Genomic DNA, 14,580 nt, shown 5'->3' on the forward strand with positions numbered 1-14,580 from the left:
CATCCGTTCATGATATTCCGAAAGTTTACAATTGGAGCATCTAAATATAATAACGTTCTCGCCACTGCTTAAATAAAATAGTACTACATTCCTGACAACAAATCATTGTCTAAATACAAAACAATGAACTTCTACTGAACCTCAGTTGCAATCATTGTTTAACTATAAAATATTCTGCCACATAACACACTGAATATGATATTGTCACTAAGGAAATTCAGCAACCAAATATTGGCTTTTTTTATCAAATCATTTTTAAGTAGAGTTACGTTCATCCTTGACAAATTGACATCAATTAACTTTCAATTTTAATTAAGAAATAAACGACCACGAGTCGTTTATCGGATATCAACATTATGTACAGCTTCTTTTAGATGTTGATGAAATGTAAATTTTAACATTGATCACCCCCTGAATAGAATCCGATTTCGGAGATGTCGGACAAGTTCATTTTACGAACAGACGGAATAAGTTCGGTTTTTCCGGCATAGTCTCATATTCCCCACGTCTATTATCTGACGTACATCTTGTCCGATTATCATCGGTGATTGACACTGCTTTTTTCAACATAGCCCAGCTTCATATAAGGCGAACAGCTTACTAGACACTTCCCTCTCGAAAATAACGTCGTCCAATATATGACGTCATCAAGTTGCGAGCGCATATTCGAATCACCAGAAATGATGTCATCATAGAACAATGTTTTATCGTGAAATAAACCAGACTTCGTTCTTCTTTGTTCTTTATGATTTATCGCGTAGCTGTCTTTTATTTTGTAATAAGGGATAGTTGTTAACGTGTGAAACAATTAGAAGTTGTCTGAGTGAAGTGAGTGAGTGAGTTGGATTTAGCGCCGCTTTTAACAGTATTCCAGTTATATCACGGCGTGTCAGCTTAATGTGGGGGGAAATCCCGAAGTGATGCAGGTCTCAGACGTTTACCACTTCGGTGAAACCCATGAACATGGGTATGGTGCTGACAAACCTAGAAACATAATCGGGGCGAACCGGGATTCGAACCCATAATCATAGGTTTCTGGCGTACTCAAGTGACGCAACTTTGCACAGCTAATAGCGGCGCCTTAGACGACTGGGCCACCCGTGCTCCCAAGAAGCTGACTGAGATTTTATAACCTTATCAGGAGCCACATGTAATGAGTTCCACTTATCTCATCCAAGCTTGTGTGTTTATATATAAACACCTTCGAAACGCGCCATTTACTATGTATATTTTTAAAATGTTCATTTTAAAAATAGTATAAATTTATATCCAGTATTAATTTCCTTATTTAAAAAAAAATAATAATGCGTAGTGCAATACTTTTTTGAAACACAGAAATACATATCGATTACCTTATGACTGTTCCATGTTTGCTTGCTGTGCTTTTTACATCATGTTATATGACCCAGTACTTGCTTCCAACTGGCGAAACAAACATTTCAGCAGGTGTTGGTGAAATCAGACTGAGATCAGTGACACATGTAGAGTTATATGTAATCCTTCATACTCCATGTGTGATGTGACATCCGACTAACCCGAGGACCAGGTGGTCAAAATGTGTGATTGTGTATCATCGTATCAGACACCAGTGCTATCAGACACCCGTATGCTTTATAGGCCCCTTGGCATAGCGAGACAAATGTACGTCGCGGTGTAAAACAACATTCAGTCACAAGGACAACTAGTCCCCATTGGCGTCAGCTTCTCCGTCAGTCAAAGGGTACAAACGTACGTTCTACCCCGGAATGTCAACGAAATCCACAATTTGATATGCTGACATCAGCGTTCGCACATAATGCAAAAACACCTCCACGGTCTTATTATACCTCTCAGAAGTACCTATTACAGTAATATGAAAGAATCGGGTAGCTGTCTGATTGATACTCTAGACGTTGGTGAATAACTAAGAAAAAAATAACTTGATGGATAACAACTGGCTTATTGCTTTTATCAACGTTCCGATGTAGGTACCGGTCGCGTAGCTTAGTGGTTAAAGTGTTCGCTCGTCAAGCCGAAGACCCGGGTTCGATTCCCGACATGGGTACAATGTGTGAAGCCCATTTCTGGTGTCCCCCGCCGTGATATTGCTGGAATATTGCTAAAAGCGGCTTTAAACCATACTCACTCACACACTCACTCACTACACCGTTATCAAGCTTGACAATTTCCTTTAAGAATCTGGTGTTCTTTCGTTTCCCTTTCTTCACATGTAACACTGTTATAATGACGCGTTCTGTTCATTCTCTACTATACGTCTACCAATCGTCAGGGAATATTCAGGTTTATCTGCTTTGTCGCTTCGTAATCATGTTTTTTGCATTCCCTATCGAACCATTATCGTAACGTATCGCTGGCATCTTCAGGCGACCGGAAGCCTAATTCCCTCATGCATAGTCAGCATTTATTGATAAAACATCGCGTAATACCTATGTATCTATAGCCTTGTATTCCCCAAACAATATAAAGGCTTCCTGTACTTTGACGATCAATATAACAAGGACTGTCTACGTCATCGCACAGATAGTGAAACCCATGCATGAGTTCTATGAACCGTCTTACATGAATTCCTTCTTATGTTCATAGTGATGTGTTTTCTGTTTAAGATTTTGAATGCTGACACGCTGCCGCCATTACTCTTCATACATCCATTGTAACATTTTTATCAGGCATAGTTACTGATCTTGACGAATGCACGTGTGTTCTGTAAACAATAATAGAAGGTTTGTAGTGTTCTTTATGTTAGCGAAGTAATGGAGGGCTATGAATTGCCACTTTTTATTCGTCTTGTGGATCTGCAAGAATGAATAGGTACTTGTCAGTTGAAAAGTTTATGATTGTAGGTTGTTTAAGAACAATCACCTGTTTTATCTGTTCATGTATAACACATTGACAATAAGAACTCACGTGTGTGTGTGTGTGTGTGTGTTAGTGTGAGTTTGAGTGTGTGCGTGCGTGCGTGTGTTTGTGTGTTTGTGTGTTTGTTTGTGTGTGTGTGTGTGGACACAGTGAGTATTGTAAAGTATGACATTAGATATCCAAACAATTGCTTAGTGTTAGACATGACACCACAAACAAAGATCATGGCAATACATCTCTAGTAATATATCTCTGACCGCACGGATGATATCAAACGGTGTGGATACCTGACTGTATTTCTCTAATCAATATAAGACACCTTGAATATCTTAAGTATTTGTGCCATCCCATTAATAATAGGCACCATGAATATCAGGAAGGATTTCTTTGATCACACTAGTAATAATAATCACGATGAATATCTGTGATCACATCATGATAAAATGATTACGGAAGGGTAGCCTAGTGGTTAAAGCGTTCGCACGTCAAGCCAGAAGTTCGATTCCCCAGATGGTTTCTTTATATTGAACATAAGTGCAATGGTGTTTCTCCTGTCCCTGCTGTTCTTCTCACACAGGACCGCCTCCGTGGTCTAATGGTAAAGCGTCCGCCCGGAGAGCGGAAGGTCCGGGGTTCGATCCCAAGCCGCGTCATACCAAAAGATGTTAAAAGATGGTACTTGTTGTTATCATGTCTGGCGCTCGACATTAAGAGGCTAAAACAAGGACTGGAGTCAGTATACTGTGTCTGAGTGGGGTATTCATGTTAAACTGCGGCATCTCAGTGTGCTAGCACTATAAATCGTCATCAGTCCAGACTAGTACAAACATAATCTTTGACGTGACGTTAAACCCAATTTCAGCTCACCTCACCTTCTCACGCAGCACAATGTTTTTATGACCATTTGAAGGAGGAGTCGTTTCCATCACCACCTCGAAGATAAGATATTTTATGACTTATCCTTCCTAAATGAATCTTCCCATTTATCTAAAATTCATGAGTAAAACTATATTTGTAACGCCATGTTTCTTGTACCTGTACTAATTTTGAAATCCACTTCAGGAGCCAGTATCGTGGTTTCAGTGTTTTATTTATAACAAGACATACAGAAATAAACAGGTGAGTTAAAATAGATAAACATGAAAATCTTTAAAATGCTATAATTATTTGAGATATTAGTCTTGACTCGGGTCTTGTACGGCCTCTATACTGGTCCCATTCGTTACCACTAGCCCCTTTCCGTAACCTGCAAGAAGACTCGTCCCCCTATCGATGAATGTTATGTGCGAAAATACGACAAACCAATCAGGATGCGCGTATGATTTTAAGTTCTTCGTCAAAGAATCCCTCAGAAATAATTTATAATTTTACCTATGTCTTGCATCTAAAAATATACCCAAGACACAGTTAAATGTGTTCAATCATACTGTATAATTCCGCACGACCCAATGTGCTTTAAATTGCAACTGAAATATATATTATACATGGGGAAATGATATGTGAACCATTAAGCAACGAGTTGACAATTGTTTTAGGTATGCCCGTTTGCGCTTAGACGGAACCCGGTCGCAAAAATGGCCAAGAGAGGGGCACGAGTCGCTATTCGGCTTGTTCCGGAATAACACGATTGGTCACGAATGTACTGGTCCCTGCTCCTTGCGCCATGTATCGCTATCTGATTTCTCCAGAGTGATAAGCACCTACGACATGCGTCAATTTCGGCTTAATCCGACACTAAGCTGACACACAGGCCTAAGACTGAAATACTGTTAAAGTGGCGTTAAACCCACTCCTCACATACTGCGCATGAACCATGGTCCCTGTCGATATGTAGAGAATGCTACACTCATTCTCTTGAGATATTATACTTTTCGAAACTCGTCGTCTTCCTGAAGCATCTGACCAAGCGAAAGTTCGTATTTTATGTATTACCCACGGTAAAAACATGTATGTAAGTGTAAAATGAATTGTTTCGTTTGTTCTGTTTCGAACAAACCCTAATCGGTTGCATATCCGGTTGCGCGTGGATTTGGTATGTGCCCAAACATGGGCATTGTTGACATTTCCGCGCATGCGCATTAACAAAATGTTCCTGCTCGTGTGGAAAGATGATATGAAGGTCAAGGTTTTTATAGGTTTTTAAAAGACAACCGTGATCTACACACAACGTTTTGGGCTGTCAATACGGCATGACATGTATTGGGAATGTTCAGTTTGGGGGATCATGCAGTCATGTACGTGCATTCAGACACCAACAATTTTGGTAACAGTGGGACAAAATGCGCTTCGAAAGGGTTGGTTGGTTGGTTGGTTGTTCAACGCCGCACTCAGCAATATTACAGCTATATTACGGCGGTTTGTAAATAATCGAGTCTGGACCAGACAATCCAGTGATTGATATCATTAGCATCGATCCAGGCAATTGGGATCGATGACATGCATCAACCAAGTCAGCGAGCCTGACCACCCGATCCCGTTAGTCTCCTTTTACGACAAGCATAGTCACCTTTTCCGGCAAGCATGGGTTGCTGAAGACCTATTCTACCCCGGAATCTTCACGGGCCGCTTCGAAAGGGACACTGATGGCACGGCCTCAGCATTCAACACTCGCCGCCATATGCATCTATGCATAGCCAATAGCTAAAATGTAGAATGCGAAACAAATTGGATGCGTGTGATGTGCTTGTTTGCTTAATGAATTGTTAATCTCGAAATGTATCGATTTGAATCGAGGTCAGCTTTATCCGCTCAAAACGATGCCAAACTTGAACGACACGTGTACGTCTGACGTGCGGATTAAGTATCTCACACCCTCTGTTCACTCCGTGGCTATTAAAATGAGCTACGATACAGAATGGAGTATCAGTATTGTCAAGGAACCACAAAGGCACTGGACCTGAAATTCTACCAGTCACTGATTGAGTTGGGTTGAACGCCGCCTTGAACAGTTTTCCAGTTATGTCACGGCGTGTCAGCTTGATGTTGGTGGAAAGTCTGAAGTGATGCAGGTCACAGACGTTTACCACTTCGGTGAAACCCACGAACACGGTTATGGTGCTGACAAACTTAAAAAAATGGACGGGACGGGAATCGAACCACGATCATAGAGTTTCTGGCGTGCCCGAGGGACGAATTGCAGCGCCTTAGACAATTGGGCCACCCGTGCCCGCGAATTTCTACCATGTTGGTGAACTTGTAATGGTCATGCGACAAGGTTCATTATCCTAAAATGCCGATTTCAGTTCAGAATACGTTCCCACAGCCCATCCTGATTAAAAGAGTCGACTAAAGGACTTATCGGATGGTTACAATGTGTCAGTGTGTCTGATGGTTACAATGTGTCAGTGTGTCTGATGGTTAAAGTGTGTAATCTGGCTGATGGTTACAATGTGTCATCTGGCTGATGGTTACAATGTGTCAGTGTGTCTGATGGTTACAATGTGCCAGTGTGTCTGATGGTTACAATGTGTCATCTGGCTGATGGTTACAATGTGTCATGTGGCTGATGGTTACAATGTGCCAGTGTGTCTGATGGTTACAATGTGTCAGTGTGTCTGATGGTTACAATGTGTCAGTGTGTCCGATGGTTACAATGTGTCAGTGTGTCTGATGGATACAATGTGTCAGTGTGTCTGATGGTTACAATGTGTCATCTGGCTGTTGGTTACAATGTGTCAGTGTGTCTGATGGTTACAATGTGTCTGATGGTTACAATGTGTCAGTGTGTCTGATGGTTACAGTGTGTCATCTGGCTGATGGTTACAATGTGTCATCTGGCTGATGGTTACAATGTGTCAGTGTGTCTGATGGTTACAATGTGTCAGTGTGTCCGATGGTTACAATGTGTCATTGTGTCTGATGGTTACAGTGTGTCCGATGGTTACAATGTGTCATCTGGCTGATAGTTACAATGTGTCTGATGGTTACAGTGTGTCATCTGGCTGATGGTTACAATGTGTCATCTGGCTGATGGTTACAATGTGTCAGTGTGTCTGATAGTTACAATGTGTCAGTGTGTCCGATGGTTACAATGTGTCATTGTGTCTGATGGTTACAGTGTGTCCGATGGTTACAATGTGTCATCTGGCTGATAGTTACAATGTGTCTGATGGTTACAATGTGTCAGTGTGTCTGATGGTTACAATGTGTCAGTGTGTCTGATGGTTACAATGTGTCAGTGTGTCCGATGGTTACCATGTGTCAGTGTGTCTGATGGTTACAATGTGTCAGTGTGTTTGAAGGTTACAATGTGTTAGTGTGTCTGATGGTTACAATGTGTCAGTGTGTCTGATGGTAACAATGTGTCAGTGTGTCTGATGGTTACAATGTGTCAGTGTGTCTGATGGTTACAATGTGTCTGATGGTTACAATGTGTCAGTGTTTCTGATGGTTACAATGTGTCAGTGTGTTTGATGGTTACAATGTGTCTGATGGTTACAATGTGTCAGTGTGTCTGATGTTTACAATGTGTCATCTGGCTGATGGTGTGTTATCGTATGGATCGGATCACTTTTCATCTATAAAAACACCATGGTGGCCTAATAGATAAGGTCGATGGTTCGATCCCAAGTCTGCGTCATACCAAATACCTGGGGCTCGAAAACACAAGGACTGGTCGACAAGGTGTCAGTATACTGTGTTTGCGTTGAGTACCTATGTTCCACTTGCGCATGATGCACCCGTTCCAAACACATTGTTAAGACAGGTCAAGTGTTCATCTGAACAAATGCATCAAAACATCTTCAATCAACAATCAAACAACAGTAAAAATGTGAAGCATTGTCTAAATTTTTTAAAGTATTTAAAGTGGCGGATCATGGCAATACGCTCTCAATAAATTAGGTTAAAATCCAAATATATACTTTTGAAAAGAAGTTAAGAAGACTATGTTTAATAAGCCGTGGCTGATTGTACTGCAAAATACAATCTTATAATTGAGACTCTCTTGACTTGGCCAAATCCACAAGTATATGTACATGCACATGGTATTTTGATAAACACCGCTGTGAGTGAGTGAGTGAGTGAGTGAGTGAGTGAGTTTTACGTCGCTTTTAACAATAATCCAGCAATGTCACTGCGGGGAACACCAGAAATGGGCACATTGTATTCATGTAGGGAATCAAACCGGGTCTTCGGCGTGACGAGGGACCGCTTGAACCACTAGCTATAGGTTAACTCACTACCCTCATCGCTGTGGCGTTATCACAGTTGATATGTGATCCGGGTTTGAATTGGTCTTCAGCAACACATGCTTGCCGTAAAAGGCAACCATGCTTGTTGTAAGAGGCGATTGACGGGATCGGGTGATCAGGCTTACATAATGGACATCCGGTAGTGTTACCATTGCCGGGGTGAGAACTTCCAGTTTGATGACATCTACTCCGCAAACAGAATAAACATTCATATAACCTACGTGCTGTTTTCAGGAAAACACTATTGTATTTTGAGGAAGTACACTCTAATAAGCGGTGGTATTTGCTCTTTGTTTTGATAACCGGGCCTGGGGGAGGGGGGTCCCATAAAACTCCTAAATAGGGCCCTAAATCAATTACTTTTTACGCAGGAACCGTGGATTGTCATAAAATCACCTACGACGTCTGTACTGAAAAATTATGTTCAAGTAGATAGTGAGAAGATTTCAACATTCCCTCCATATGACTGGAAGAATCTCAACTCTCTTTTATGATTAAAACCCACCTCAGCCTCCGCCCGCTGAGGTCAGGTTTAACAATCCATTAATGTTGTTTCACGCATATACGTGTTATCGTATGGAAACACAAAACACATGCGACCTCTATAGTGGCCAAGAGGGGATGTCCCCTCTCGGCCACCATATAACACAGACTTACGGTACACGTTGCGTAACAATCGCACTGTGTAACGGGACCCTTGTTGTAAGAGGCGATAACGTAGGATCTCTGTGATTTGGCGGACCCAGTGACATGGATATTTGCCATTATTATTTCAGTCACTGGTTTGTCTGGTCCTGACCATCGTTAAACAGCTGGACTATTGCTGACTGCGGCGTAAAATAACCACACACAGGCTAGAGGGATTCGTTGGTGTATCCGGGACACCATACCAATATATCGATTCATTGAGCATCATCTAAAATCGATGAAGCAAATTTTCCGTTATTAAACTGTGGCCATTATCTTTGTCAGTTACATCCGGAAAGAAAATACTACAATAATATATAGCTGCATGATTTTATAAATGCTAATAGAACCAGTAACATTGTCCCTTCCCTGTTCTATTTCCCATTATCGTTTGTTGGGTTAGATAATTGCATTTTGTGTTTTTTCATAGAATTAACTATATTTTTTCGTTGTCAGCATAATTTACAATTTATCCCCTTGGGAGATGTGATATTGATTAACACCTTTTTTAAACATGGCAACATTCATGATCTAACATAATCCTATGACAGATCAATATAGAATATGTTCGGGTAATGGTTTTTCATATAATGTCCAGGTACCGCTGTTATCGCCACTGTTTGTATAATGTAATGTGATCTTAACGCCGAGGTGAACGACACGTCTACATTATAACGTAGGCTCACAGTAGTGTTAAGGTAGCTTTGTGGAACGGGACCCTGTCAAACAGCGTCTGACGTCATCGCAACACACATCAAACCACATCCCAGTTGGAAGCTTGGCGTTACGATTAAGAACTCAATCAAACTGATGAACCAGCTGCATAGAACCACCACCAAAGTATCGTTTTTATGACTAGGATTCATTGAAGCTTACCCATGAGATCACACTAAGCACTCCATAGAGAGCGAGTATGGTTTTACGCCGCTTTTAGTCATATATGTCACGGTGGGGGACACCAGAAATGCGCGTCAAACATTGTACCCCTGTGGGGAATCGAACCTGGGTCTTCGGCGTGACGAGCGAACGCTTTAACCAATGGGCTACCCCACCGCTCCCACTCCACAGAGAAGACGAATCATGTCTTGGTTATTGTGTAAAGGACCGATCATGTAAATTATAAATAAAGATCTGTATTTTACTCGGGGGCACGGGTCGGCCCAGTGATCTAAGGCGCTGCGATTCGCTGTGCAGAGTTGCGTCCCTTGGGCACGCCAGAAACCTATGATTGTGGGTTCGAATCCCGGTTCGCCCCTATTATGTTTCTAGGTTTGTCTGCACCATACCCGTACTCGACACGCCGCGATATAACTAGAATACTGTTAAAAGCGGCGCAAAACCCAACTCACTCACTCTCATATCGACGTTTCGTAATATAGGTGCATACTGTATACCGTTATGGAATATAAGTTATATCAACGGCATGAGGATCTAAGTTGTTATCAATAAATTGTGTCTACTTGTCACTGCTATTTTGCCTTTCACCCCCAGTGGAATCTGTTTCGGCGGATAATCAAGAGTGGTTATTCTCTAGCGTTGATGTTTTATATTAATGAAATGATATGCCACTCGTTGAATTTAATTTGGGTATTAATTATTAGCTGCTGTTTCATTTCACGATGTTGGGTTAGTATGTTAGTAATGTTCCCACGTGGAATGCGGAGCAGAGTTTGTCCCCAGTACCCCATGCTCAGGAGACAACCAAAGAGGAAATGGTGATTGGAAATTGTGGAATAAACAAATAATTAGCACAATATTAGCATAATTATAAATATAATATAATTATAAATGCCATATTTCAAAGGTTATAAATAAGGTATTCATTTGATGATAACAAAACTAAAATCAAATGAGTATTTGAAAAACGCACGTAATGATACAAGATGAATGTTTATCAGATTTAACTAAACATGTTCCAGAGAAGAGCAATGCATCTTCAATAGCCACGTATATTTCCTCCAATCGATGCAGTCCGCGTTCGCTGTAGTCTTGTCCTGGAGACAGTTCTCTGGAAACAAAGTCGCACGCACGTTGTCGCTTCGCTCCCGAGTCGGGCTGTTTGTTGATCGGGGCTTTACATCAACACAAAACGCTTTATACACGGCTTGTTTAGTTGGCACTGCTCTAACCATCAATAAAATCGATGTAATACCCGCATCAGGCATCGCAGGAACCCAGGGACGACTCTTGCTCCCATGCTTGGCTGAAACTACTTAGCTAATCGATTGTTTTATCTGCTTTCCTCAGGGGACAGGTAGATTGGAAGACGAAGCAGGCGACAAGTAGCAGCAGACGACAACTTTGCTCTGGGACCTGTCACTCGCCGGCAATGGCGCATATTACCTCGAAGAGACTCTCGGATACATTTTCTATCAGGATTGTGGTGTTTCTGCTGGTCGGATATTTATTTGAAGGTAGGAATATGAATATTAGGTATATTTCTTTAACGGGACGTTCGGGAAGTTTGCTGATCGTGAAATTCAAAATGGCGGCTGATGTCATCTTATACTTTGGCTCCATATCAGAACATGAAACATAACAACTCACTATGGCGACAAATCGTGTTTGGGAATATAGTATTTCGATACAAATCCCGCCATTTTCTCCAGAGACATAAAAGGTCAAACGGCATATGTATTCGTTGTATGGAATTGTCATGAAGCATGTTCGTTTTGTGGAAATACAATGAGGATCCACACAATACTATTTGAACTCTACAGTATGACATCTATACTACTCAAAATAAGTTAAAGAACACCCATTTTTTATCATTACTATACTTAATCTGTCACGACATATTAACTATAGTTGTATGAAACAACCAGGTGCTCTTTAACTTATTTTGAGTAGTATATGCATAAACTGCAATTTACCTATTCGCTGCACATAAAACTAACAGGTTAATTAACAAAACTAAGAAAATATGTTATACGGTTTAAAATGTCATTTGATTCCTTGGGAACAGTTTTTTTAATTTATTGTATAAAAGTTAGAATTCCTTGTGTGTTAATATCGGAGACTGGTGATACTGAAATTTCTGGAAGATTTAACAGGTCCTTCATTAAATACACATATGGTAGGCGTAGATTGATCCTCTTTGGCCCAGATCGCGCTAATGTCTGAAACTGCCACATATACGTTCTCACGTAAAAGCCAACACAGATCTGTACATCTTAAAGTCAATAAGAAATAATAATAGTTTATGTTCAAGCTGATATGTGAATACCTTTCTCAAATTAGATCAATGAAACAAGATGTGGCCTTAACGTTTTGTATTTCGTGACCTTTAGCGGAATCGTTCTACGTTAAAATGTTAAAAATATTTCTTGTAACGAGTTATAAAGAAAGGCTTTATAATAATATATATTATATACCTAAGAATATGATATGTAGACCATTTTGTCAATATTTTTAACTACATTATAATAATCGTAATATTTTGAAGATCGTTTTTATTTTTATGCTTGATGATATATAAGAAATTCACTTCTTCCGCCTCTTAATAGACAGTGCGATACAAAGGAATTGTTACATGAATGTGTTTCATATTGGTGTCTGAATAGAAGTATTTCCAAGTAAAAAGCGTGTGAATTACATGAACTCTGACACAAATGTATTATCTGTACAAACACGCTTTATAACAGCCATATTTTAATCAACGCTTGATAAATAACTATAGAGCAGGTAACTGTGAAACTGTATCATCTAGGTCAACATCGTCTGTCTGTATTACATTAACGACGGTATCTGCAATTCCCCGATAAAGCCGTTTTGCGAGTGAAAGCATTATAACATGTGTGTATCATATGGAGCAATAAATTTTGCAAATTTGGAGCCATGTTTAAATTAAATCACTGTTATCCATGATCGAACAAACAAGAATTTAAAGAAACATTATGGATTTTTTTCTCAGACGTAATATATAAGGTTTATACTGCGGACCTCACATTAAAGATCCATTGGATATATAAGTAATGGCGGTACTCCTTCAATTTGACTAAATATTGTATCTATTGTCATAAAATGAATAAGATTGAAATTGATCTATGATTTGTGATCATAAATACCGAGAATTCAACACCGCTGAACAGTTTTAAACATGGCGACTTTACAGTGTGACGTCAGGGCATGAGGATAGCCTGGTGTTTAAAGCTTTCGCTTGTCCCAAATTCGTGGGTACAGTGTGTGAAGCCCATTTCTTGTTCCCTCGATATTTTTTGAATATTGCTAAAATCGGCATAGAAACACACTCCCTCACTACATCACTCACAACGACACAGAGCAGATGACTATCTGAAGGTGTGACGTCACAAGAAACGCAAATTAGAATAAGAAATAACTGCACGCGCCCATTTGGGCGAACTTAACAATATAATATATCTTTGTAACTAAAATTTCAGAATAGTTTTAACTGGATCTGTCAGTTTTAAGCATTAATCTGCTTCAGCATTCACTGCAATTAATATTAGACTGTCAATGGAGGTCAGGGATTTTGATTGCGTTCAAAGACAATTAGTGCTTACTGCAAAAAATATAAAGGCGACAAAACCCTTTCCATATTCATAAGAAATCTCTCCCCAAAATAGTCGCTTGTACGATTCCGACTATATCATGGGCATGTCTCTATGAATCACTATCAAATAGTGGCGATACCAGGTGTTCTTGAGAGGGTGGGCGTATCCTGCACCCGTCACAAACACATGCAGAGGCAAGTCAATTGTTAACGAGAAACAACACGGGAACGCATGGTACATGTCCAAAATAGGGAATAGAATCGCACATAGTTTCTGTCACCGATGCGTCAAATTTAGAAATATCCTTCACTTGTCTACAAAAAACTTTGTGACAGATTTACTAAGACCTTGAATGCTGTACCTTTGATCAAGACCGCCTCCGTGGTCTAGTGGTAGAGCGTCCGCCAGTATACTGTGTCTGAGTGGCGTATTCATGTTAAACTGCGGCGTGGTATATCAGTGGGCTAGCACTATAAATCGGCATCAGTCCGTACTAGTACAAACATAATCTTTGACACACAAACACACACGTACATGCACGTCGCTATACAAGTGCAATAATCTTGGACGCGACGTTAAACCCCATCTCACCTCACCTCACCTTTGATCAAACAACTTCTGAGCAAGAGTTGTATGCTGATCTTTGACCCCGGAAACAATCTCAACAGAATAATCCGATCATTCAGGCACCAAACAGTACATATTCTTTGAAGGCTTACATGCAATGCCCAACACTCAAGACCAAAGGGAGGAGGTGAAGACACAATGACAAGACGTTAACACACTTCAATATAGTTATAACCGCTTTTCTTTAATAATGGAGATAAGATGAGGTACTCTCGTGGCTTTATAACTACCATACATATGGAATTATTTAGATGGGTGTCATTAGGTAAAGGTTTACTAACGTACTGAAGGAATTAGCTGTGATGGGTTTGCACCGTTTAAAACGAGAATTGGGTGGAAATTGATTTAGAACTTTGTAAAGGTTAAATCCTTCATTTTAAGCATGCATGAGACACAATCATAACAAACAATGAACATAGGTCTGTTCAACAAATCGATTTCATCAGCTTTTATTCTCTGATATTTCACTTCCAGCTCGGTTTATGGAACGAGGCTCCCACACATTCTGATATGTCTAACTACCACACCACAAAGTTTTACAGTCAACTCAATCTACGACAGCCTCTACGGTATATAAACTGAGGGGCAAAACAGAGTATAATTTGATTGTGTCTATTGAGTGAGTGAGTGACTTGGTTTTAACGCCGCTTTTAACATTATTCCATTTATATCACGGCGTGTCAGCTTAATGTGGGAGAAATGTC

At 40.3% G+C, this 14,580-nt stretch overlaps 1 protein-coding gene across 1 annotated transcript in view; it reads left to right on the forward strand.

Moving 5' to 3' along the window:
- LOC139445227 (uncharacterized) overlaps nucleotides 1-14,580 on the forward strand; it is a 100,475-nt gene that overhangs the window by 25,644 nt on the left and 60,251 nt on the right. The window contains exon 2 of the mRNA XM_071226366.1: nucleotides 10,983-11,149. Coding sequence (XP_071082467.1) covers nucleotides 10,983-11,149 — 167 coding nt within the window. The remainder of the gene's footprint in view (nucleotides 1-10,982; nucleotides 11,150-14,580) is intronic.

This window comes from Haliotis cracherodii, unplaced genomic scaffold (genome assembly GCF_022045235.1).
Source record: "Haliotis cracherodii isolate W230 unplaced genomic scaffold, xgHalCrac1.p SCAF_6, whole genome shotgun sequence".
Taxonomy (NCBI): Eukaryota; Metazoa; Mollusca; class Gastropoda; order Lepetellida; family Haliotidae; genus Haliotis; species Haliotis cracherodii.